The following is a 26,212-nucleotide window of genomic DNA, read 5'->3' on the forward strand; positions in this document are numbered from 1 at the left end:
TGTATCAGGCGTCGAATGCAGAGAATGCCACCACAGAATTGTGTCCCCCATATCCGAATGAATTTGAAATTGCTGCACATATTTGAATCAGTGAAACAAAGAAAACTATTAAGAAGATGGATGTAGTAAAATCGCTAGTAACTCACCAACGTTGATTTCGTGTTGTTGCTTTTGGTTTGCAACTGTGTCGAATTCAACAGCTGGTTCTAGGTTCTAAAAGCACAAAAACATACAACATGCCACATTAGAAACCACATACAGGTTGAACAGATAGAAGTGTCAAACTAAAATGTTAGACCAAATATGACACAAAAGTTTATTATATCGTTAATCCAAGTCTTTTAATGATTAGACGAAAACTTTAAGAAACTATCAATCCATTTGACCCATTTTGACTCCGTGATAAAACATAACCCAACCCATACAATAGTAATATAAGTCAAATAGCCACCTGTATAAAGTGTACAAGTTTTTTTTTTTTTTACGAGGAACCCCACTATGGGCCAGAGCACATTGGCCCCCCCACCGCAGGTAAACCCCGGGTAAACGGCAAGCCAGCCCTCCACCGCTACCAGGTAAGGCATTCTCCAGTTTGGTCATTAAATGCGGGCACCCCTTAGGATTGAACCCGAGACCTCCCCTTCACTGAAAGTGCTGGTGGCCACCCAGGCTAGGCCTGGATGGTTAAAGTGTACAAGTTACATAAGGAGAATGTGACACATACAAATTGATTTATGGTAGGATGCAGCCATCCTGTTTGAATGGCTTTGATAATAGCGATCGCTTCCAGACCTCCACTAGCACCGAGGCAATGTCCGATCATAGACTGAAATTAAAAACTGTATTACTCATGCTGACAATATGGATATGTGAAGAATGTAATGCAAAAAAAAAAACACCTTAGTTGAGTTTATTTTGATCCCTGCAGTGCTTTTGAATACATTCTTTATAGCCTTTATCTCGACCAAATCATCAGCCATTCTTGAAGTTGCGTGTGCGTTTATGTAGTTTACCTAGTAAAAAGATATGGTCATATTTTTGTTCACATAATGTAACCTGAGGCGATTCCACTTGAATACCCGTGGGGGCATGGCCGCATGGGGTCCGGCGACACCACTGGTTTGAAAATTCTTTTCACAAAGTACAAAGATTGTGTAGTACATTATTAAATTTAACTATCGGAGCCAATATATTTTTGGATGTATAGTTTTTTTGAAGGTAAATAATCACTTAAGTACACTTAAAATTTATAGTAGCTTTGAAAAAAAAAATTCGGGACCCCGTGGAGTTTTTATCATGGATTCGCCACTGAATGTAACACATAACTATTATAATCAGATTTAGATTTCACATAATTAAATTTTATATACCTCCTCTACGGACACACCCGCATCCACAAGACTGCTTTCAATACAAGAAGAAACACCGAGCCCATCTGATCGCGTGTCCGTCATATGATAAGCATCACACGTTATAGCCCCTCCTAAATATTCGGCAATTATAGGTGCATCTCTTTTCATTGCATGTTCCAAGCTCTCCATCACCTTCATAAAAATACACATTTCCTCATGCTCGAAAGAAATCACAAAACAGAACGATAAAACAAATTCAAGAAAATGGTACCTACCAGTATTCCAGCACCTTCACCCATGACGAACCCATCTCTATCTTTGTCCCATGGCCTAGAAGCTGTTTGCGGATCATCGTTTCTTTGAGACAGGGCTCCACACGCCACAACCACCAAAACCGATAGGAACAATCGCAGCTTCAGTACCACCAACAATCATCATATCAGCTTCCCCTCTTCGAATATGATTTGCGACAGCATAAAAGCAATAATTGGAAGAAGCACATGCAGTTGCGATAGCGTAATTTGGTCCCAAAAATCCAAGATCAATCGCAAGCAAAGCTGAACTCATGTTATGTTGGACAGGGTCCAAATTGTTGACAAACATTTATGTTGTCAAATTGAATTTTTCATGTTGTTAGCAAAGTCAAATTTGCTAGTTACATTTACATGGAAATTTCAAAGAGAAGAAAAAGTTTGATTTTTTCATTGGAAAAATAAGGTGGCTATAACTTATTTATTTGTTTTCACATGGAGGTAGGAGTGGACAAAGTAAAATTGTCTTAGGACTTTGGTTGATATTTGTCCAAGTTCCATGCATGCATGAATATGCTCAAGTATATATATGTGATATTGCAAAGGATAGAAAGAACATCCACAAAAAAATAAGATCACAAAGAGAAAGAAAAACATAGTTGATAGGTTTATCAACGGAGTGTGTTTATTTGTGAGGTCGAGAGTTTATTCTTGTAAGGATTGTAAAAGAGTGTACGGGAAACTTAGATTTTATACTAAAATCTAAGGGGCTTGGGTTTGGGTTTAACTCATAGTGTACTTTTTCTTGTATCGGGTTCTTTTATATTATAAGAATAAAGGAAACTCTTGGGGTGGACGTAGGCAGGGTTTTGCCGAACCACGTTAAATCGTCGTGTTATCAGTTACTTTATTTGCTTTCTATTATTTCTCGCAAGTTTGTCACAAACAAATTATATCCTCACTTCCGCTAGTGTGGGTGCGCTAGGCAAATTGTCACAACAAGTGGTATCAGAGCGTATCCAGGTTTATCGGATAGTTTTTGGTTTGAGATGGCGGGAAATAGCGGTATGCAGTTTAAGGTGGAGCCATTTGATGGAACTGGGAATTTCACCTTGTGGCAAGCAAGGGTGAAGGATGTCCTGGTTCAGCAGGGCTTGGCAAAGCCGTTAAAGGGTAAAAAGGACGGCAAGCCAGAAAAGATGACGGATGACGATTGGAATGACATTGAGGAAAGATGTGTCAGTACCATTCGCCTTTCCATGAGTGATAAGATCATTAATAATGTCAGTGGCGAGACGACCGCGACAGGGTTGTGGGTGGCCCTCGAGAAGTTATATATAGGGAAGAATATGACCACAAAGCTAAACTTGAAGCGTGATCTTTATCGGTTGAAAATGGAGGATGGCGGGAATATCATTGAACACATGAACGTGTTTAATGGTCTGGTGGATCAACTTGCAAAAGTTGAGGTTAATATTGAGGAAGAAGATAAGGCTCTTATTCTTCTTACCTCTCTTCCCAATTCGTATAATACTTTGGTTACTACTGTTCTTTACGGAAAGGCTACTGTAAAGATGGAGGAGGTAGTACCGGCACTTTTATCTCAGGATAAGAGACAAAGATCTGATGGCCGTTATGAGCATGAGTTTGCTATGGTTGGTCATGGAAAGGGAAAGTTTTCCGAAAAGAGATCTGGTAATAAAAGTAGGTTCAGATCAAGAGACGGTGTGAAGGGTGTCCAGTGCTTCAAATGTCAAGAGTGGGGTCATTACAAGAAGGATTGTCCACTCTGGAAGAATGGTGAAGATAAATTTGGGGGTTCATCAGCTGCAATAGCAGTTAATGAGTCGGTTAATTTAGGAGATGTTCTCACAGTCTCCAAAGGTTCTACTTCTGCTCAAGATGAATGGATTTTAGACTCTGGTTGTACGATGCATGTGTGTTCCAAGAAAACTTATTTTGATAAGCTAATATTAAAGAAGGCGGGGGTGCTGACTTTAGGTGATGGTTCAACATGTGATGTTGAGGGTGTTGGCATGGTGAAAATAAAAATGTTCCGCGGAGCTGCTTACACTCTTGGTGGCGTGGCGTACGCACCAAGGATGTGCAAAAATCTAATTTCCTTAAGCCAGTTAGATTCTCAAGGATACGGCTATTTGGCCGTAGGTGGTGTAGTGACCCGAACTTTTCCATGTTTATATATATTAATTGAGATTGATATTTACATGATTAAATGTTTCCAACATGTTAAGCAATCAAAATTGTTAAGACTTGATTAAATGAAATATGTTTCATATAGACAATTGACCACCCAAGTTGACCGGTGATTCACGAACGTTAAAACTTGTAAAAACTATATGATGACATATATATGGATATATATATAGTTAAAATGATACTATGATAAGTAAACATATCATTAAGTATATTAACAATGAACTACATATGTAAAAACAAGACTACTAACTTAATGATTTTTAAACGAGACATATATGTAACGATTATCGTTGTAAAGACATTTAATGTATATATATCATATTAAGAGATATTCGTACATGATAATATCATGATAATATAATAATTTAAAATCTCATTTGATATTATAAACATTGGGTTAACAACATTTAACAAGATCGTTAACCTAAAGGTTTCAAAACAACACTTACATGTAACGACTAACGATGACTTAACGACTCAGTTAAAATGTATATACATGTAGTGTTTTAATATGTATTTATACACTTTTGAATGACTTCAATACACTTATCAAAATACTTCTACTTAACAAAAATGCTTACAATTACATCCTCGTTCAGTTTCATCAACAATTCTACTCGTATGCAACCGTATTCGTACTCGTACAATACACAGCTCTTAGATGTATGTACTATTGGTATATACACTCCAATGACCAGCTCTTAGCAGCCCATGTGAGTCACCTAACACATGTGGGAACCATCATTTGGCAACTAGCATGAAATATCTCATAAAATTACAAAAATATGAGTAATCATTCATGACTTATTTACATGAAAACAAAATTACATATCCTTTATATCTAATCCATACACCAACGACCAAAAACACCTACAAACACTTTCATTCTTAAATTTTCCTCATCTAATTGATCTCTCTCAAGTTCTATCTTCAAGTTCTAAGTGTTCTTCATAAATTCTACAAGTTCTAGTTACATAAAATCAAGAATACTTTCAAGTTTGCTAGCTCACTTCCAATCTTGTAAGGCGATCATCCAACCTCAAGAAATCTTTGTTTCTTACAGTAGGTTATTATTCTAATACAAGGTAATAATCATATTCAAACTTTGGTTCAATTTCTATAACTATAACAATCTTATTTCAAGTGATGATCTTACTTGAACTTGTTTTCGTGTCATGATTCTGCTTCAAGAACTTCGAGCCATCCAAGGATCCGTTGAAGCTAGATCCATTTTTCTATTTTCCAGTAGGTTTATCCAAGGAACTTAAGGTAGTAATGATGTTCATAACATCATTCGATTCATACATATAAAGCTATCTTATTCGAAGGTTTAAACTTGTAATCACTAGAACATAGTTTAGTTAATTCTAAACTTGTTCGCAAACAAAAGTTAATCCTTCTAACTTGACTTTTAAAATCAACTAAACACATGTTCTATATCTATATGATATGCTAACTTAATGATTTAAAACCTGGAAACACGAAAAACACCGTAAAACTGGATTTACGCCGTCGTAGTAACACCGCGGGCTGTTTTGGGTTAGTTAATTTAAAACTATGATAAACTTTGATTTAAAAGTTGTTATTCTGAGAAAATGATTTTTATTATGAACATGAAACTATATCGAAAATTTATGGTTAAACTCAAAGTGGAAGTATGTTTTCTAAAATGGTCATCTAGACGTCGTTCTTTCGACTGAAATGACTACCTTTACAAAAACGACTTGTAACTTATTTTTCCGACTATAAACCTATACTTTTTCTGTTTAGATTCATAAAATAGAGTTCAATATGAAACCATAGCAATTTGATTCACTCAAAAAGGATTTAAAATGAAGAAGTTATGGGTAAAACAAGATTGGATAATTTTTCTCATTTTAGCTACGTGAAAATTGGTAACAAATCTATTCCAACCATAACTTAATCAACTTGTATTGTATATTATGTAATCTTGAGATACCATAGACACGTATACAATGTTTCGACCTATCATGTCGACACATCTTTATATATTTCGGAACAACCATAGACACTCTATATGTGAATGTTGGAGTTAGCTATACAGGGTTGAGGTTGATTCCAAAAAATATATAGTTTGAGTTGTGATCAATACTGAGATACGTATACACTGGGTCGTGGATTGATTCAAGATAATATTTATCGATTTATTTCTGTACATCTAACTGTGGACAACTAGTTGTAGGTTACTAACGAGGACAGCTGACTTAATAAACTTAAAACATCAAAATATATTAAAAGTGTTGTAAATATATTTTGAACATACTTTGATATATATGTATATATTGTTATAGGTTCGTGAATCAACCAGTGGCCAAGTCTTACTTCCCGACGAAGTAAAAATCTGTGAAAGTGAGTTATAGTCCCACTTTTAAAATCTAATATTTTTGGGATGAGAATACATGCAGGTTTTATAAATGATTTACAAAATAGACACAAGTACGTGAAACTACATTCTATGGTTGAATTATCGAAATCGAATATGCCCCTTTTTATTAAGTCTGGTAATCTAAGAATTAGGGAACAGACACCCTAATTGACGCGAATCATAAAGATAGATCTATTGGGCCTAACAAACCCCATCCAAAGTACCGGATGCTTTAGTACTTCGAAATTTATATCATATCCGAAGGGTGTCCCGGAATGATGGGGATATTCTTATATATGCATCTTGTTAATGTCGATTACCAGGTGTTCACCATATGAATGACTTTTATCTCTATGTATGGAATGTGTATTGAAATATGAAATCTTGTGGTCTATTATTATGATTTGATATATATATAGGTTAAACCTATAACTCACCAACATTTTTGTTGACGTTTTAAGCATGTTTATTCTCAGGTGATTATTAAGAGCTTCCGCTGTCGCATACTTAAATAAGGACGAGATTTGGAGTCCATGCTTGTATGATATTGTGTAAAAACTGCATTCAAGAAACTTATTTTGTTGTAACATATTTGTATTGTAAACCATTATGTAATGGTCGTGTGTAAACAGGATATTTTAGATTATCATTATTTGATAATCTACGTAAAGCTTTTTAAACCTTTATTGATGAAATAAAGGTTATGGTTTGTTTTAAAATGAATGCAGTCTTTGAAAAACGTCTCATATAGAGGTCAAAACCTCGCAACGAAATCAATTAATATGGAACGTTTTTAATCAATAAGAACGGGACATTTCAGTTGGTATCCGAGCGTTGGTCTTAGAGAACCAGAATTTTGCATTAGTGTGTCTTATCGAGTTTGTTAGGATGCATTAGTGAGTCTGGACTTCGACCTTGTTTACTTGAAAAATGATTGCTTAACAAATTTTGTTGGAAACTATATATTTTTCACATGTGAATATTATGTGATATATTAATCTCTTAACGCGTTTGATATTATGTGATAGATGTCTACCTCTAGAACAAGTCCCATTGACTCACCTAATAATAATGAAGAGTCAAATGTAAATTGGAATGATTCGCGGACAGATTCACAAGTTCCCGAAGAGGAACCGGAAGAAGAGTCGGAACCGGAAGAAGAATCGGAACCGGAAGAAGAATTGGAACCGGATGAAGAAATAGAATCGGTGGGGGAAATAATAAAACGGTTAAGTAAAAGAAAATCCTCAACCAACCGACCAAGGTTAATTATGGTCAATGGTGTTTCCGCCAAGGAAGCAAAATATTGGGAGGATTACCAATTCTCCGATGAATCGGATTCCGACGAGAATTCCGATGATGTTATAGAAATTACCCCAACAGAATTTAAAAAGGCAAAAGAAAATAATAAGGGAAAGGGCATAAAAATAGAGAAATCTAATTCCAACCCCGATGAACTTTATATGTATCGTCAACCCCCGAAGTCCTTAAGTTGTAACAATGACCCGGGAACCTCTAAACCACCAGGTTTTTCTAAACCAATGTGGAAAATTACGGCTCGTATTAGGGGAACATCATATATCCCTAGAAACTTGGCAAAACGAACCAAAACCGAAGAAGAAGAAACAAGCGAGTCGGAATAAGATAGTTGTATTCGTGTGGTGTAATATATGTAATATAGTGTGCTTATGCTTTATGATATATGTAAAAATTGCTTGTATTAATAAGTATTTTTTTTTTATGAATCTAACTCTTGTCTATTTTACAGTATAAAAACACAAAATGGATAGACAACCTAATATTTTAAGAGACCTACCCGGAGACATGATTGATGAAATCTTGTCTAGAGTCGGTCAGCATTCTTCGGCACAACTATTTAAGGCGAGATCAGTTTGTAAGACATTCGAAGAACGTTCCAAGAATGCCTTGGTTTATAAAAGGCTTTCGTTCGAAAGATGGGGGATATCACATTGGGAAATCCATAAGTTACGATGTGTTTACTTTGACGCATATATTGCGGGGAACCCAAATGCTATTTTACGCAATGGGTTAAGAAATTATTTTGACTCAATATATCCGAATATTGGACTTCGTGATTTAGAAAAAGCGGCTAACATGCAACATAAAGAAGCATGTTATGCTTACGGATTAGTAATGTTCGCTTCTCACAAAAGTGAGAACAAGAACATCGGGCTACAACTATTAAACAAAACGTTCCCACAAGTGACGGAGTCGGTAATTGGGGTAAGAAATGAGGTTTTTAGATTGTTACGGGACTGTTGGACATTACGTAACCCTCGTCCCTTTGACGACGTTACAACACGCTGTCTTATCAACGGCCATAACGGTTATGTTCCACAAGACCAAGGATGGGAAGTAGTCCTAGTAAAACCAGAATGCATGACTTGTTTCTGAACGTATGAATTACGTGTCTTTATTGCCTTTGCTGAACGACTTGTGTACTAGCTAGAATTATCTTCACAACTATCTTGTATCAAAGTTATTGTGTGCTATATTTCATGCTTTATGTAAAATAAGCGGTATTGTAAGTTTGTAAAATATTGTATAAAAGTTTGAACGCGAAATATTATTATAATCAGTTTTTCATATAAGAATTGTAGTAGTTGAATTGTATATTAGCTACTAAGTATGAACTTAACGGGTAGGTACTACCCGAATTTAAACTTATAAAACGCTAATATGAAGAAAAAGCTTTTATAAATGAGTTCATATTATGCTACGAAATACTATTAACTACTCTTAATATTCTATATGATTAACTTGTTCCATTTGACTATTTTGAAGGAAATGGCACCGACTACTCGACACACCGTGAATATGAATGAAGAGGAATTCCGTACTTTTCTAGCTTCAAACATAGCCGCAGTACAAGCTGCGCTACATACCAACAATAACCTTGGATCTAGCAGTACAGGAAATCGTGTAGGATGCACCTACAAAGAATTCACTGCCTGCAAACCTTTGGAATTTGATGGAACCAAAGGACCGAACGGATTGAAACGGTGGACCGAGAAGGTCGAATCGGTGTTTGCCATAAGTAAGTGTACTGAAGAGGACAAAGTAAAGTACGCTACGCATACCTTCACAGGTTCTGCGTTAACATGGTGGAATACCTATCTAGAGCAAGTGGGACAAGACGATGCGTACGCACTACCGTGGTCAGCATTCAAGCACTTGATGAACGAGAAGTACCGTCCCAGAACCGAGGTCAATAAGCTCAAGACAGAACTTAGAGGGTTACGAACCCAAGGATTTGATATTACCACGTACGAAAGACGATTCACAGAATTGTGCCTATTGTGTCCGGGAGCATTCGAAGATGAGGAAGAGAAGATCGACGCGTTTGTGAAAGGATTACCGGAAAGAATCCAAGAAGATATAAGTTCACACAAGCCCGCCTCCATACAACAGGCATGTAGAATGGCTCACAAACTAGTGAACCGGATTGAAGAAAGAATTAAAGAATAGACTGCTGAAGAGGCCAATGTGAAGCAAGTCAAAAGAAAGTGGGAGGAAAACGGTGATAAGAATCACCAATACAACAACAGCAGCAATTACAACAATAATCTCAACAATTATCCCAGCAATCGCAACATCAATCGCAACTACAACAAACGGCCCAACAATAACAACAACAACAACAACAACAACAGCAACAGCAGCAACTACAACAATCATCCCAACAACAATAATAACCGCAACAACAACAACAATCAGAAGCAGCTATGCCAAAGGTGTGAAAAGTATCACTCGGGGTTCTGCACCAAATTTTGCAACAAGTGTAAAAGAAATGGTCATAGCGCGGCGAAGTGTGAGGTCTACGGACCAGGGGTTAATAGAACGAAAGGAACAAATGGTGTCGGAACGAGTAATGGCGGAGCAAGTAGTGTCGGAGCAAGTTATGCCAATGTAGTTTGTTATAAATGTGGAAAACCGGGCCACATTATTAGAAATTGCCCGAACCAGGAGAACACGAATGGACAAGGCCGCGGAAGAGTTTTCAATATTAATGCGGCAGAGGCACAGGAAGACCCAGAGCTTGTTACGAGTACGTTTCTTATTGACAATAAATCTGCTTACGTTTTATTTGATTCGGGTGCGGATAGAAGCTATATGAGTAGAGATTTTTGTGCTAAATTAAGTTGTCCATTGACGCCTTTGGATAGTAAATTTTTACTCGAATTAGCAAATGGTAAATTAATTTCAGCAGATAATATATGTCGGAATCGAGAAATTAAACTGGTTAGCGAAACATTTAAGATTGATTTGATACCAGTAGAGTTAGGGAGTTTTGATGTGATAATCGGTATGGACTGGTTGAAAGAAGTGAAAGCAGAGATCATTTGTTACAAAAATGCAATTCGCATTATACGAGAAAAAGGAAAACCCTTAATGGTGTACGGAGAAAAGGGCAACACGAAGCTACATATTGTTAGTAATTTGAAGGCACAAAAACTAATAAGAAAAGGTTGCTATGCTGTTCTAGCACACGTCGAGAAAGTACAAACTGAAGAAAAGAGCATCAATGATGTTCCCATTGCAAAAGAATTTCCCGATGTATTTCCGAAAGAATTACCGGGATTACCCCCACATCGATCCGTTGAATTTCAAATAGATCTTGTACCAGGAGCTGCACCAATAGATCGTGCTCCTTACAGACTCGCACCCAGCGAGATGAAAGAACTGCAAAGCCAATTACAAGAACTTTTAGAGCGTGGTTTCATTCGACCAAGCACATCACCGTGGGGAGCTCCTGTTTTGTTTGTCAAGAAGAAAGATTGTACATTCAGGTTGTGTATCGACTACCGAGAGTTGAACAAACTTACCATCAAGAACTGCTACCCACTACCGAGAATCGATGACTTATTTGATCAACTACAAGGCTCGTCTGTTTATTCAAAGATTGACTTACGTTTCGGGTATCATCAAATGCGGGTGAAAGAAGATGATATTCCAAAGACTGCTTTCAGAACACGTTACGGTCATTACGAGTTTATGGTCATGCCGTTTGGTTTAACTAATGCACCAGCTGTGTTCATGGACCTTATGAACGGAGTGTGTGGATCATACCTTGACAAGTTTGTCATTGTTTTCATTGATGACATACTTATTTACTCAAAGAATGACCAAGAACACGGTGAACATTTGAGAAAGGTGTTAGAAGTATTGAGGAAGGAAGAATTGTACGCTAAGTTTTCAAAGTGTGCATTTTGGTTGGAAGAAGTTCAATTCCTCGGTCACATAGTGAACAAAGAAGGTATTAAGGTGGATCCGGCAAAGATAGAAACTGTTGAAAAGTGAGAAACCCCAAAAACTCCGAAACACATACGCCAGTTTTTAGGACTAGCTGGTTACTATAGAAGGTTCATCCAAGACTTTTCCAGAATAGCAAAACCCTTGACTGCATTAACGCATAAAGGGAAGAAATTTGAATGGAATGATGAACAAGAGAAAGCGTTTCAGTTATTGAAGAAAAAGCTAACTACGGCACCTATATTGTCATTGCCTGAAGGGAATGATGATTTTGTGATTTATTGTGACGCATCAAAGCAAGGTCTCGGTTGTGTATTAATGCAACGAACGAAGGTGATTGCTTATGCGTCTAGACAATTGAAGATTCACGAACAAAATTATACGACGCATGATTTGGAATTAGGAGCGGTTGTTTTTGCATTAAAGACTTGGAGGCACTACTTATATGGGGTCAAAAGTATTATATATACCGACCACAAAAGTCTTCAACACATATTTAATCAGAAACAACTGAATATGAGGCAGCGTAGGTGGATTGAATTATTGAATGATTACGACTTTGAGATTCGTTACCACCCGGGGAAGGCAAATGTGGTAGCCGATGCCTTGAGCAGGAAGGACAGAGAACCCATTCGAGTAAAATCTATGAATATAATGATTCATAATAACCTTACTACTCAAATAAAGGAGGCGCAACAAGGAGTTTTAAAAGAGGGAAATTTAAAGAATGAAATACCCAAAGGATCGGAGAAGCATCTTAATATTCGGGAAGACGGAACCCGGTATAGGGCTGAAAGGATTTGGGTACCAAAATTTGGAGATATGAGAGAAATGGTACTTAGAGAAGCTCATAAAACCAGATACTCAATACATCCTGGAACGGGGAAGATGTACAAGGATCTCAAGAAACATTTTTGGTGGCCGGGTATGAAAGCCGATGTTGCTAAATACGTAGGAGAATGTTTGACGTGTTCTAAGGTCAAAGCTGAGCATCAGAAACCATCAGGTCTACTTCAACAACCCGAAATTCCAGAATGGAAATGGGAAAACATTACCATGGATTTCATCACTAAATTGCCAAGGACTGCAAGTGGTTTTGATACTATTTGGGTAATAGTTGATCGTCTCACCAAATCAACACACTTCCTACCAATAAGAGAAGATGACAAGATGGAGAAGTTAGCACGACTGTATTTGAAGGAAGTCGTCTCCAGACATGGAATACCAATCTCTATTATCTCTGATAGGGATGGCAGATTTATTTCAAGATTCTGGCAGACATTACAGCAAGCATTAGGAACTCGTCTAGACATGAGTACTACCTATCATCCACAAACTGATGGGCAGAGCGAAAGGACGATACAAACGCTTGAAGACATGCTACGAGCATGTGTTATTGATTTCGGAAACAGTTGGGATCGACATCTACCGTTAGCAGAATTTTCCTACAACAACAGCTACCATTCAAGCATTGAGATGGCACCGTTTGAAGCACTTTATGGTAGAAAGTGCAGGTCTCGAATTTGTTGGAGTGAAGTGGGGGATAGACAGATTACGGGTTCGGAGATTATACAAGAAACTACCGAGAAGATCATCCAAATTCAACAACGGTTGAAAACCGCCCAAAGTCGAAAAAAGAGCTACGCTGACATTAAAAGAAAAGATATAGAATTTGAAATTGAAGAGATGGTTATGCTTAAAGTTGCACCTTGGAAAGGCGTTGTTCGATTTGGTAAACGAGGGAAATTAAATCCAAGGTATATTGGACCATTCAAGATTATTGATCGTGTCGGACCAGTAGCTTACCGACTTGAGTTACCTCAACAACTCACGGCTGTACATAACACTTTCCACGTCTCGAATTTGAAGAAATGTTTTGCTAAAGAAGATCTCACTATTCCGTTAGATGAAATCCAAATCAACGAAAAACTTCAATTCATCGAAGAACCCGTCGAAATAATGGATCGTGAGGTTAAAAGACTTAAGCAAAATAAGATACCAATTGTTAAGGTTCGATGGAATGCTCGTAGAGGACCCGAGTTCACCTGGGAGCGTGAAGATCAGATGAAGAAGAAATACCCGCATCTATTTCCATAAGATTCGTCAACACCTTCAACAGCTTAAAATTTCGGGACGAAATTTATTTAACGGGTAGGTACTGTAGTGACCCGAACTTTTCCATGTTTATATATATATTAATTGAGATTGATATTTACATGATTAAATGTTTCCAACATGTTAAGCAATCAAAATTGTTAAGACTTGATTAATTGAAATATGTTTCATATAGACAATTGACCACCCAAGTTGACCGGTGATTCACGAACGTTAAAACTTGTAAAAACTATATGATGACATATATATGGATATATATATATATATATATATAGTTAACATGATACTATGATAATTAAACATATCATTAAGTATATTAACAATGAACTACATATGTAAAAACAAGACTACTAACTTAATGATTTTTAAACGAGACATATATGTAACGATTATCGTTGTAAAGACATTTAATGTATATATATATCATATTAAGAGATATTCGTACATGATAATATCATGATAATATAATAATTTAAAATCTCATTTGATATTATAACCATTGGGTTAACAACATTTAACAAGATCGTTAACCTAAAGGTTTCAAAACAACACTTACATGTAACGACTAACGATGACTTAACGACTCAGTTAAAATGTATATACATGTAGTGTTTTAATATGTATTTATACACTTTTGAAAGACTTCAATACACTTATCAAAATACTTCTACTTAACAAAAATGCTTACAATTACATCCTCGTTCAGTTTCATCAACAATTCTACTCGTATGCAACCGTATTCATACTCGTACAATACACAGCTCTTAGATGTATGTACTATTGGTATATACACTCTAATGATCAGCTCTTAGCAGCCCATGTGAGTCACCTAACACAAGTGGGAACCATCATTTGGCAACTAGCATGAAATATCTCATAAAATTACAAAAATATGAGTAATCATTCATGACTTATTTACATGAAAACAAAATTACATATCCTTTATATCTAATCCATACACCAACGACCAAAAACACCTACAAACACTTTCATTCTTCAATTTTCCTCATCTAATTTATCTCTCTCAAGTTCTATCTTCAAGTTCTAAGTGTTCTTCATAAATTCTACAAGTTCTAGTTACATAAAATCAAGAATACTTTCAAGTTTGCTAGCTCACTTCCAATCTTGTAAGGTGATCATCCAACCTCAAGAAATCTTTGTTTCTTACAGTAGGTTATCATTCTAATACAAGGTAATAATCATATTCAAACTTTGGTTCAATTTCTATAACTATAACAATCTTATTTCAAGTGATGATCTTACTTGAACTTGTTTTCGTGTCATGATTCTGCTTCAAGAACTTCGAGCCATCCAAGGATCCGTTGAAGCTAGATCCATTTTTCTCTTTTCCAGTAGGTTTATCCAAGAAATTTAAGGTAGTAATGATGTTCATAACATCATTCGATTCATACATATAAAGCTATCTTATTCGAAGGTTTAAACTTGTAATCACTAGAACATAGTTTAGTTAATTCTAAACTTGTTCGCAAACAAAAGTTAATCCTTCTAACTTGACTTTTAAAATCAACTAAACACATGTTCTATATCTATATGATATGCTAACTTAATGATTTAAAAACTGGAAACACGAAAAACACCGTAAAACTGGATTTACGCCGTCGTAGTAACACCGCGGGCTGTTTTGGGTTAGTTAATTAAAAACTATGATAAAATTTGATTTAAAAGTTGTTATTCTGAGAAAATGATTTTTATTATGAACATGAAACTATATCCAAAAATTATGGTTAAACTCAAAGTGGAAGTATGTTTTCTAAAATGGTCATCTAGACGTCGTTCTTTCGACTGAAATGACTACCTTTACAAAAACAACTTGTAACTTATTTTTCCGACTATAAACCTATACTTTTTCTGTTTAGATTCATAAAATAGAGTTCAATATGAAACCATAGCAATTTGATTCACTCAAAAAGGATTTAAAATGAAGAAGTTATGGGTAAAACAAGATTGGATAATTTTTCTCATTTTAGCTACGTGAAAATTGGTAACAAATCTATTCCAACCATAACTTAATCAACTTGTATTGTATATTATGTAATCTTGAGATACCATAGACACGTATACAATGTTTCGACCTATCATGTCGACACATCTATATATATTTCGGAACAACCATAGACACTCTATATGTGAATGTTGGAGTTAGCTATACAGGGTTGAGGTTGATTCCAAAAAATATATAGTTTGAGTTGTGATCAATACTGAGATACGTATACACTGGGTCGTGGATTGATTCAAGATAATATTTATCGATTTATTTCTGTACATCTAACTGTGGACAACTAGTTGTAGGTTACTAACGAGGACAGCTGACTTAATAAACTTAAAACATCAAAATATATTAAAAGTGTTGTAAATATATTTTGAACATACTTTGATATATATGTATATATTGTTATAGGTTCGTGAATCAACCAGTGGCCAAGTCTTACTTCCCGACGAAGTAAAAATCTGTGAAAGTGAGTTATAGTCCCACTTTTAAAATCTAATATTTTTGGGATGAGAATACATGCAGGTTTTATAAATGATTTACAAAATAGACACAAGTACGTGAAACTACATTCTATGGTTGAATTATCGAAATCGAATATGCCCCTTTTTATTAAGTCTGATAATCTAAGAATTAGGGAACAGACACCCTAATTGACGCGAATCCTAAAGATAGATCTATTGGGCCTAACAAACCCCATCCAAAGTACCGGATGCTTTAGTACTTCGAAATTTATATCATATCCGAAGGGTGTCCCGGAATGATGGGGATATTCTTATATATGCATCTTGTTAATGTCGGTTACCAGGTGTTCACCATATGAATGACTTTTATCTCTATGTATGGGATGTGTATTGAAATATGAAATCTTGTGGTCTATTATTATGATTTGATATATATATAGGTTAAACCTATAACTCACCAACATTTTTGTTGACGTTTTAAGCATGTTTATTCTCAGGTGATTATTAAGAGCTTCCGCTGTCGCATACTTAAATAAGGACGAGATTTGGAGTCCATGCTTGTATGATATTGTGTAAAAACTGCATTCAAGAAACTTATTTTGTTGTAACATATTTGTATTGTAAACCATTATGTAATGGTCGTGTGTAAACAGGATATTTTAGATTATCATTATTTGATAATCTACGTAAAGCTTTTTAAACCTTTATTGATGAAATAAAGGTTATGGTTTGTTTTAAAATGAATGCAGTCTTTGAAAAACGTCTCATATAGAGGTCAAAACCTCGCAACGAAATCAATTAATATGGAACGTTTTTAACCAATAAGAACGGGACATTTCAGGTGGAGTTATGAAAATCACATGTGGCAGAAAGGTCCTGATGAAGGGAGAGAAGTATGAGGGTTTATATCGTCTGGTGGCGAGTACCAAATATACTCGTGTCTCGAAGGTTTGGAAAGTGTGCACACGAGAAATTGATCGGGAACATGTGACGACATGTTCGATCGAGTTAGATGATGGTGAGAAGAAAAATCCTACTATGGGAGAGGTGATTCGAGACTCCTCTCCGGAGTCAACCATGTAAGTTGACAGAGTTAGCTGCACATGATTATTGGCCGTTTTATTTGAATCGGGGTTCAGGACCGAGGTGATTCAAGGTGTGTGCAGCGGTGATAAGGAGGCCAATGGTGAAAGTACTAGGTGATAGTATTTTCGGTGACGAAGAAGATAAATGTTCGTCAAGGTAGAGATTGTTGGACAGAGTCCAAATTGTTGACAAACATTTATGTTGTCAAATTGAATTTTTCATGTTGTTAGCAAAGTCAAATTTGCTAGTTACATTTACATGGAAATTTCAAAGAGAAGAAAAAGTTTGATTTTTGCATTGGAAAAATAAGGTGGCTATGACTTATTTATTTGTTTTCACATGGAGCTAGGAGTGGACAAAGTAAAATTGTCTTAGGACTTTGGTTGATATTTGTCCAAGTTCCATGCATGCATGAATATGCTCAAGTATATATTTGTGATATTGCAAAGGAGAGAAAGAACATCCACAAAAAAAAAAATAAGATCACAAAGAGAAAGAAAAACATAGTTGATAGGTTTATCAACGGAGTGTGTTTATTTGTGAGGTCGAGAGTTTATTCTTGTAAGGATTGTAAAAGAGTGTACGGGAAACTTAGATTTTATACTAAAATCTAAGGGGCTTGGGTTTGGGTTTAATTCAGAGTGTACTTTTTCTTGTATCGGGTTCTTTTATATTATAAGAATAAAGGAAACTCTTGGGGTGGACGTAGGCAGGGTTTTGCCGAACCACATTAAATCGTCGTGTTATCAGTTACTTTATTTGCTTTCTATTATTTCTCGCAAGTTTGTCTCAAACAAATTATATCCTCGCTTTCGCTAGTGTGGGTGCGCTAGGCAAATTGTCACAACATGTTATTTATGGAAAAAGGAATAAAATAAGGAGTAACTTGTTTGTATTTCTTATGAATTAAGTTTTCGTTTCCATCCAAAAATACAGTAATTCCTCCCAGTCCTGTTCCAATGAGCACACCAGCACGCTCTTTATCAATCTGCATATCCACATATATGTGTTATTCATAATTAATTCAGAACGCTTTGTGTCTTTTCATTCTAACAGTAAGAACAACAATATGGTTACCAAAAAAACTTTACCCTATTAATCTATCAGTAATTTGCATACACCTATATGCATATCATACGGTATAACCAATACTAATCGTCTTCAATGTCAAAAAAAAAAAAAAAAAAAAAAAAAAAAAAAAAAAAATACTGATTGAAGTTATCCTGAAATTCACATTCATCAAGAAAAACCAAATCAAAAATAAAATTTTGAAAAAGCCCAAATATTTCACACTACTATACTAGCATGTATATAGGGGAAAGATTTATGTATGCAGCTAACATGTAATGTTAGGTGCCATTATGCTAAGCAGGGGGCTCATTGTCAATACATAACAAAGCTAAGAGTTGAAAATGATACTAATATATAAAATATAAAATCAAATAAAAAAGACAAAATATGACGATGGTCCCTCTATGATTTGCACATGAATCACCGGTGGTCCCTATGGTTTGTTTTTTTTCCCGTAAGGATGGTCTTTGTGGTTTGCACAACAGGGACCGCCGGTGATTCAAGTGCAAACTACAAAGACCATTCTTGACGTAAAAAGTACAAGGACCACGAGTGTAATGCGATACAAACCACATGTTCCATCCTTGATATATTGTCAATAAAAAAATAAGAAAAATAAAGCTACCTAATTTGATCTCTGATTGGTCATTACATAAATGATGAAACATGAACATCCATAATGTATTAAAGTCAGCTCAAAACTGTTGGTGATTTTAGTGTCATCTAACATTCATTTTAGTGAATTGAGATTTACTTGAATGCAGGGGTTAACTAGCTATACTTAACAACGGGTTCGGAGAGTGTGGATTACACGCCCGTAAGAGTTGACTACTAACTGTCGCCCAAAATGTGGGGGTCAAGGGGGCTGCCCCCTTGCGGGGTCCGAGGGGCAGCGCCCCTGTTCCCGCCCAAATGAAAGGTTACAACCTTTCAAACATTAACTGCCTAAAACTGTTTTGTTAAATACGTTTTTGGCTTTTCTCTGCATTCATTCTAACACATACAGAAACACACACGGATTCCTTAATTCGTGATTTTGATTTCTTCTTGTCTGGAAACAAAATCGTTCTTGTCTTATTCCAATTAGGATTTCACGTTAACCCGAGGCTTGTGAGAGACGAAATACTTTAATTAGGAAAGTGTTTTACGATTCAGGAACCAATCCGATTATCTGTTTTCATACCTGATTTCTTACAAAAACCTAACTCTAAAGTCCAAAAGGAGAGTGATTAATCTATAAATCTGATGAGTCAAATACTTAGTCCGACTTTTGAAAATCTGACTAAGTGTTGAAATCCAGATTTTTCTACACTTCAGAATAGGTAGTGTGGAATATACATATTTGATATTGTACAAATAAAAATATGATGATGTAAAAATCATCCGGTAAAAAAACATGCAACTCTAAAATAGTTTATTTAACGAAACCAAATTTTATAAATCTAAAACATGAACAAAAGATATAAAGTTTCAACCTTTGCATTTTTATCACCACCAAGATCAGCACTTTCAAGAGCTTTTTTACCAGCAACCATACTATACCGTATAGTATCATCAAGTCTTTTATCATATTTCACATCAGTATACCCTTCTGTTTTAAACCCACGAATCTGTCCACCTATTCGGATCGGAAACTTGGAATCGAATTTATCAATCAACCCGATTCCACTTTCCCCTGCTAACAGTTTCTCATAGTACGTATCAACATCGTTTCCAAATACAGATACCAGACCCATACCCGTAATCACAACCCGTTTTTTGGGGTACATTTCCCGTTTCGGGGCAGGCACCACAGACATTGTTATGGTGTATATACGATGGGATTTGACATTGATGGGAGATGATGAATTGGGTCGGAGTCGGAACTGGTCAAATAGGCAGACATGAATTCGGGTTTGGATTAAGGTTTGAGCATGCATGGTTGGTTATGATTAGTGATTGATGCTAAAATTGTTGCTAGTGTGTTTTATCTGTATGAAACTATAAACGATAAATAAACAAGGGAAAAAAGGCTGTGAGTGAGTTTAAATGTGTTTGAGGTACTGTGCAATGGATTTGACTATTTTGTAATCAAATTAAATTCAAAATGAGGCCACGTAGAAAGTCCTAAATAATATACTCAATCTTGTTAGCAAGATAATACAAATACGATATCAATCTTACAACAACAAACATATCCATCTTAAGGATAACATAATTGATAATATAGTGACAACAACTTTATTGATCGCTTATAAGATAGTAAGTTTAGTGATAAAATCATTTGTAGGATCGTATAGTCGAGGGTAGAATCTTATTGTAAGGATCAAAGATTTGATTGTATATTAGGGCCTGCAGGGGTGCCCGACTTAAAAAATGTAAGTATTTGCACCGATTATAGGATCAAAATTCAATGAGATCGTATACAATTTGAACCGTACTTTGTAAATATTATTTTATTTCGAAAAGGATGGCTATTTATATCCATTGAAATCACTATATATGAGGTCATATCTATAAATTACTAGTGTCTTATACAATTTTAATTTGGAGTAGTATTTTATTTTAAAAAAAAATATTAATGAGTTCAAAGAACCACATGATGGTACATACATTCGCAGCTTGCACATGATCATTCATTTATTTTCGTAATTTACGTTTGATTATTGGTTTTCCATCATAATCTACACTTGATAGCCCCCAATGTTATACTCTATATTTTTGGTTCGCCCCTCGAAAATTAAAGTTTAAGTTTCTTCACTAATCTTGCGATAATAGGATTGTTTATAAGATTGTTCTAAAGAAGAATGTTCATTGATAAGATCTCGATTTATTAAACTTTGAGTAACATAAAATAAGAATAAAAAAAATCATTCATGCAACCGCTTGGGACGCTTTTAACCAAAAGGGATAGAATGTTTGATATTGATGTATCTTTTAGAAAATTTATACGATTAGAATGGTAAGAAGTAAGAAAAATTTACACTAGGCTTACAAGTATACACATGTTTACTTTGGTCTGATATCGAGTTATTGACATTTTTTTTTTTTTTTTTTTTTTGGGTAAGCGAGTAAATCCTTCTATGAACGAGTACATTGGCTCCCCCATAGAAGGTAAGACCTCGGGTAATCAAGCCCCCCGAGCACGAGACCTGGTACCGGGTGAATTGCGCATTACGTGCACCCTCTAGTCACACTCCCTTTTTGAACAATTTGGCATAGCTAGGAATTGATCCCGGGTGATGTGCTTCATTGGGCAACTCGGTGGCCACTCAGGCAAGCCTGCACGATTAAATGCATTTGAATAAAAATTTAGAAGGGTTATTGACTTGATCATTAAAAATTTAGAAGTTGGTTGCTATTCTCATTTTGATGATTGGTAATTTAATCGATATGATCGATTTCCATTTTGGTTGACTCCTTTATTGTGGACAAGTAGAACCCCTACCCACCCTCGGAGACAATTATTTTAAAGGTAGAGATATCAATAATCACTAGATCAATTGGATATTAATCTAGAATCACAACTTTTGGTGGCAGAGGAAAAAATCAGACACGAAATAACTTGATTAAAACACCTAAATAAGAAAAAACTTGAACATGATCCTTTCACGTATACTCAAAGACGTTTATTGTGAGCTGTAAAATTCATAATTATCTTGTGATTACATAGAGATTACTCGACTTTTATAAAGGCCCGATCCAATTAATCCAAAAAGGTCAACCTTAGGTAAACCCTCGGTAAACGAGGATTAATCAGTCACCATAAATCGGAGATTAATCTGATCAATCAGAATTAATAGGTAAAAATGAAATTTAGTCAAACTTAATCAAAATCTAATTGATTTGTCAATTACTCTCCATAAATTCCCAATTGAAAACACTCCGATTAGCATGTTTTGCGACCTTGATTTTGAGTAGTCAACAGTCACCCACTTCATTCCAATAGTTTTTTTTTCACCTCGCTTCAAGGTCCCGATCGCTTGATATTTTTTAACCTTCGTTACCGTTTAGACATAATATATAAATGATTCCAACTTGAAATTAGGCAACCTTTGACTTACTAAACTTTTTTTTCTACTCCCTATTTCAAACTTTAATAGCTAGTTTATACATTTTGGTCGTGTTGTTATGGTTGTGTTTTAAGTGACTGCTTAATTCAAAATGATTCAAACGCTACAAATTAATCACACGTGAATAATTTTTCACCGTTTTCTAAATCAAAATTAAAAAAAAGAAATTTTAATTATTCGCTTCTCAAAATCTATCTAAATCGTTGCACAAATAATGTCCTTCCTTATCTTATGATAATGATAAAGCAGCCCCTCCAAACAGTGTCCTTATCTTAGGATAAAACAGCCAAATTATCCTATCCTCTAAAACTCTTACTTTCAACCCAACCGAAAAAAAAATGAGTTCTTCAATCTGTACACCAAGTTCACTCCTTTCTTATACCCATTTGAAACCCATTCCCATTCCCAAATCCAATTCCATTGGGGTTCACCTTCCCAAACGCCCTTCTTCTTTCATTCCAAAAGCTTCCATATCTAAGGAAACAGTTTTGAAATCATTCAATGAAAGGAGAGCACTTAAGGTTATAAACACTGCCACTTTATCTATTGTCTGTTGGTTATAATGTTTTACAAAACTTTATAGTTTGATATGTCGTTTTGCAGATCATTTCTGGGTTGCAAAATTTTAACAAAGATAACGTTGCTTCTGTTGTTACTGCTGCTGATAAGGTTGCTTTTTACAATTTTACCCTTTGTCACATGGGGTGTATATAAGTATATAATTGTGAAATTGAGTAATTTTTCATTTGATCTTATATTAACCAAAAATTTCAAATTTAGATACAAAACAAATGGTAACGCAATAAAATGAATCATTAAGACCAGGGGCGGTTTTATTTAGGGGCAAGCGGGGGCAGCCGCCCCCAGTGGATTTGCAATTTTCAGTGTAAAAATTTTGGATTTTTCGACTTTGCCCGGGTGGATTTTTTTTTCGCCCTAAAACCTTCAGATTTTGCCCCAAAACCTTCAGATTTTGCCCAAAAATTTTCAAATTTTACCTCAAAACCTTCAAATTTTGCGCACAAACCTTCAAATTTTGCCTCAAAACTTCCATAATTTGCCTAAAAACCTCCATTTTTTGCCCCAAAACCTCCATATTTTTCTCAAAAAACTTGCTACTGTTTTAATTTTTTTTTTTGTGCCCAAAGTGAAAAAAAATCCTGGTACCGCCACTGATTAAGACTAGTAATGTATTTTATAGACGAATATTGAATAGTAGTCTTAGTTGTAGTTACACTAGCTTTAAACGAGTAAACGGATAAGGTTTTTTTCTTTTCAGGCTACCCGGATAAGGAGAGTATTTTAACTTAGATTTACGCGAACTAACCAAGTTATCTCGTGACCAATTCTGACCAATTTGATCACCCTAATATATGTTTGATATCAGAGCTATCTTGAGATGGTTGTAGTATTCTGTAGCTAGAAAAATGTGTTTATTGTAATATGATTACCAAAACGAACATCCAAACACCTCAACTCCCTTGTCAAAATGCAGAATGGACATTCATTTTGGTCACTAACAATGAAGACGACCTTAAGACGCTTATACATCTATATAATCTTAACAGGGTGGAGCGACGCATGTGGATATAGCATGTGACCCGGAGTTGGTCAAACTAGTCATGAGTTTGACCCGTCTCCCGGTAAGTTCACACCAAAAATTCCCTCCCAAAAAAAGAACTAAAACTCATATATTTTGTATCTTTTTTTTTATTGCGCAGGTTTGTGTCTCATCAGTAGATCCATATGCTTTTCTTGCTGCTGTAGAAGCTGGAGCTTCAATGGTTTTCTTCTCCAACTGTTTGATATTTTAAATCTTTTATGCCGTTGCAAAAACGGAACGGACGTAATGAATAAATTCCTAGCAATGCATTTGTGATTATTAATTAATGAAATGTTAATGCAGGTAGAGATTGGAAACTATGATTCATTTTATGATGCGGGCGTAGTTTTTTCACCTGAACAGGTTTGTAAATGTATATTTACAAGATAAGGTTGTATCATTTGGTTATAAAACTGCATACGTTTATCTGCAGATACTGAATTTAACGAAAGAGACCCGAAGAATTCTTCCATTCGTGCCGTTATCTGTCACTGTACCTCACACACTAAGCCTTCCTGATCAAGTAATATTATGTGTCCATTTTAAACGATTACAGTCGAATCGTTTGTTTGTTGTAATGATAGTGAAATTGAATTTACAGGCTAAACTTGCAGAGCTTTTGGAACACGAAGGTGTTGATATTATTCAGACTGAAGGTGGAAAATGCTCAAATCCTTCTAAATCCGGTGTTCTTGGTTTAATTGAAAAGGTAACAAAGATACAACACACGCACATGAGTAGAGGTGGCAAAATGGGCGGGGTGGGGAAATGGGTAAAAAGTCAAAATGGGCGAGTTTATGGTACATCATGAAATGGGCTGGTTTGGGTTGGGATGACATGACGTACTTCAGTACAAAAGAATTTACGATTCAAAAGTATGCTTACAAGTTAAACTTTGCGCTACTTTTGACTCATATGACCCGTGCGCTACTTTTTACCCATATGACTCGTGCGCTACTTCTGACCCATATGACCCATTTCTTCGTAAGAAACTAACTTTTATTTAACCAGTAACCCGTTCAAGTTAAAGCAGAGCCCAAACATGACTTGTGAAAACAATATCTACGGGTTTTCTGATTCGTTATCTTTGATTATAACAAAACTTAGGCGAGCCCAACTCTAGCAGCAGCATATTCGATCTCACGGGCGGTCAAAATCCCGGTCATGTGTGCATCTGGATTAAGTGCGGTTACAGCACCAATGGCCATTACTGCAGGGGCTGCAGGAGTGGTAAGTCAAATTTTTGAATGTTTTTCTGGCAAAGTTTGAAAACTATGTATCTATTTTCAAATTCTAACTATTTTTATTGCATATTTTTATACTACTAGGGTGTGGGGTCAGCAATCAACAAGCTGAACGATGTGGTTGCGATGATCGCTGAAGTCAGAAGCATTGCTGATTCATTAGGGTTGTCTGTCAATACAGGAAGTGAACTAGAAAACAGAGCTTTGAGACTGTAGACAGTTTGTTTAGTTTGGTTTGACATGAATAAATAGGTGCAACTATTGTCCATTTAGAAGATGGATGGATGGATGGATATGTTGTTTTGACTTTTGACTTTCAAAAGTCAAAATTGAATCATGTATCCTTCAACTTCAGCTAGCATCTTATGAATCCAATTAGATTTTAAAACTCTAATAATGCTACCTTAAATATGATATCCATATATTAATAGATGTTTTATCTATGTTCATTTAAATTACTTCCACCACAAAATAAAGCATTTGGTTTCGTATAATCAAAATTTATTTAATTAAAACTGAAAACAAAATTATAGAAACTTATTTTCATACGAAAAAGAAAAAAAAAAACTACGATAAGTATATACAGAGTATCATGTAACTACTAATTAGATTCTTGTTTTTACATCGTTTCAATGAAACATACACACAAACACTTCTTCTCGTCTCTAAAACAAGTAGAAAAACGGTTAAAACTAGACGACGGAAATCCACCATCACCACCGCCACAAACCACCGAAACACCACCAACAGAATCCATCATCACCTCCCCAATTTACTTTCAAAACCACCATACAAACACCTCATCATCCAACCACAATGACTCAATCTCACAACCTCCACACGAATTCCTCTCTTACGATAACGATGATATAAACACCTCACCATCAAACCCTAACAAAATCCCTAATCAATTAAATAATAATAATAATTCAGAAACCACCACCGTTAACGAGGTTGAATCGATGATTCAGCTGCTAGGGTTAGCTGATTTGGACGGAAAAGGACTTGAAATAAATAGTTTTTGTGATGATGAGTTCTATGACAAGATTGTGAAAGTTAAAGGGGTTAAGTGTAAAAAGGAAGTTGAGA

The 26,212-nt window shown here is 35.5% G+C and overlaps 1 protein-coding gene and 1 pseudogene across 1 annotated transcript; one reads left to right on the forward strand and one right to left on the reverse strand.

The window, feature by feature from the left end:
• Positions 1–4: 4 nt before the first annotated feature.
• On the reverse strand, positions 5–20,143 carry LOC139900695 (3-oxoacyl-[acyl-carrier-protein] synthase I, chloroplastic-like; annotated as a pseudogene).
• Positions 20,144–22,541: 2,398 nt separating this feature from the next.
• LOC139897105 (uncharacterized protein ycf23-like) lies at positions 22,542–25,566 on the forward strand. The gene is made up of 9 exons (XM_071879759.1): positions 22,542–22,797; positions 22,880–22,945; positions 23,845–23,919; positions 23,998–24,060; positions 24,183–24,242; positions 24,313–24,402; positions 24,481–24,588; positions 24,987–25,109; positions 25,208–25,566. The coding sequence occupies exons 1-9, from the start codon at positions 22,615–22,617 to the stop codon at positions 25,337–25,339; spliced, it is 900 nt and encodes a 299-aa protein (XP_071735860.1). The 5' UTR covers positions 22,542–22,614; the 3' UTR covers positions 25,340–25,566.
• Positions 25,567–26,212: the final 646 nt, after the last annotated feature.

Source organism: Rutidosis leptorrhynchoides, chromosome 3 (genome assembly GCF_046630445.1).
Source record: "Rutidosis leptorrhynchoides isolate AG116_Rl617_1_P2 chromosome 3, CSIRO_AGI_Rlap_v1, whole genome shotgun sequence".
Lineage (NCBI taxonomy): Eukaryota > Viridiplantae > Streptophyta > Magnoliopsida > Asterales > Asteraceae > Rutidosis > Rutidosis leptorrhynchoides.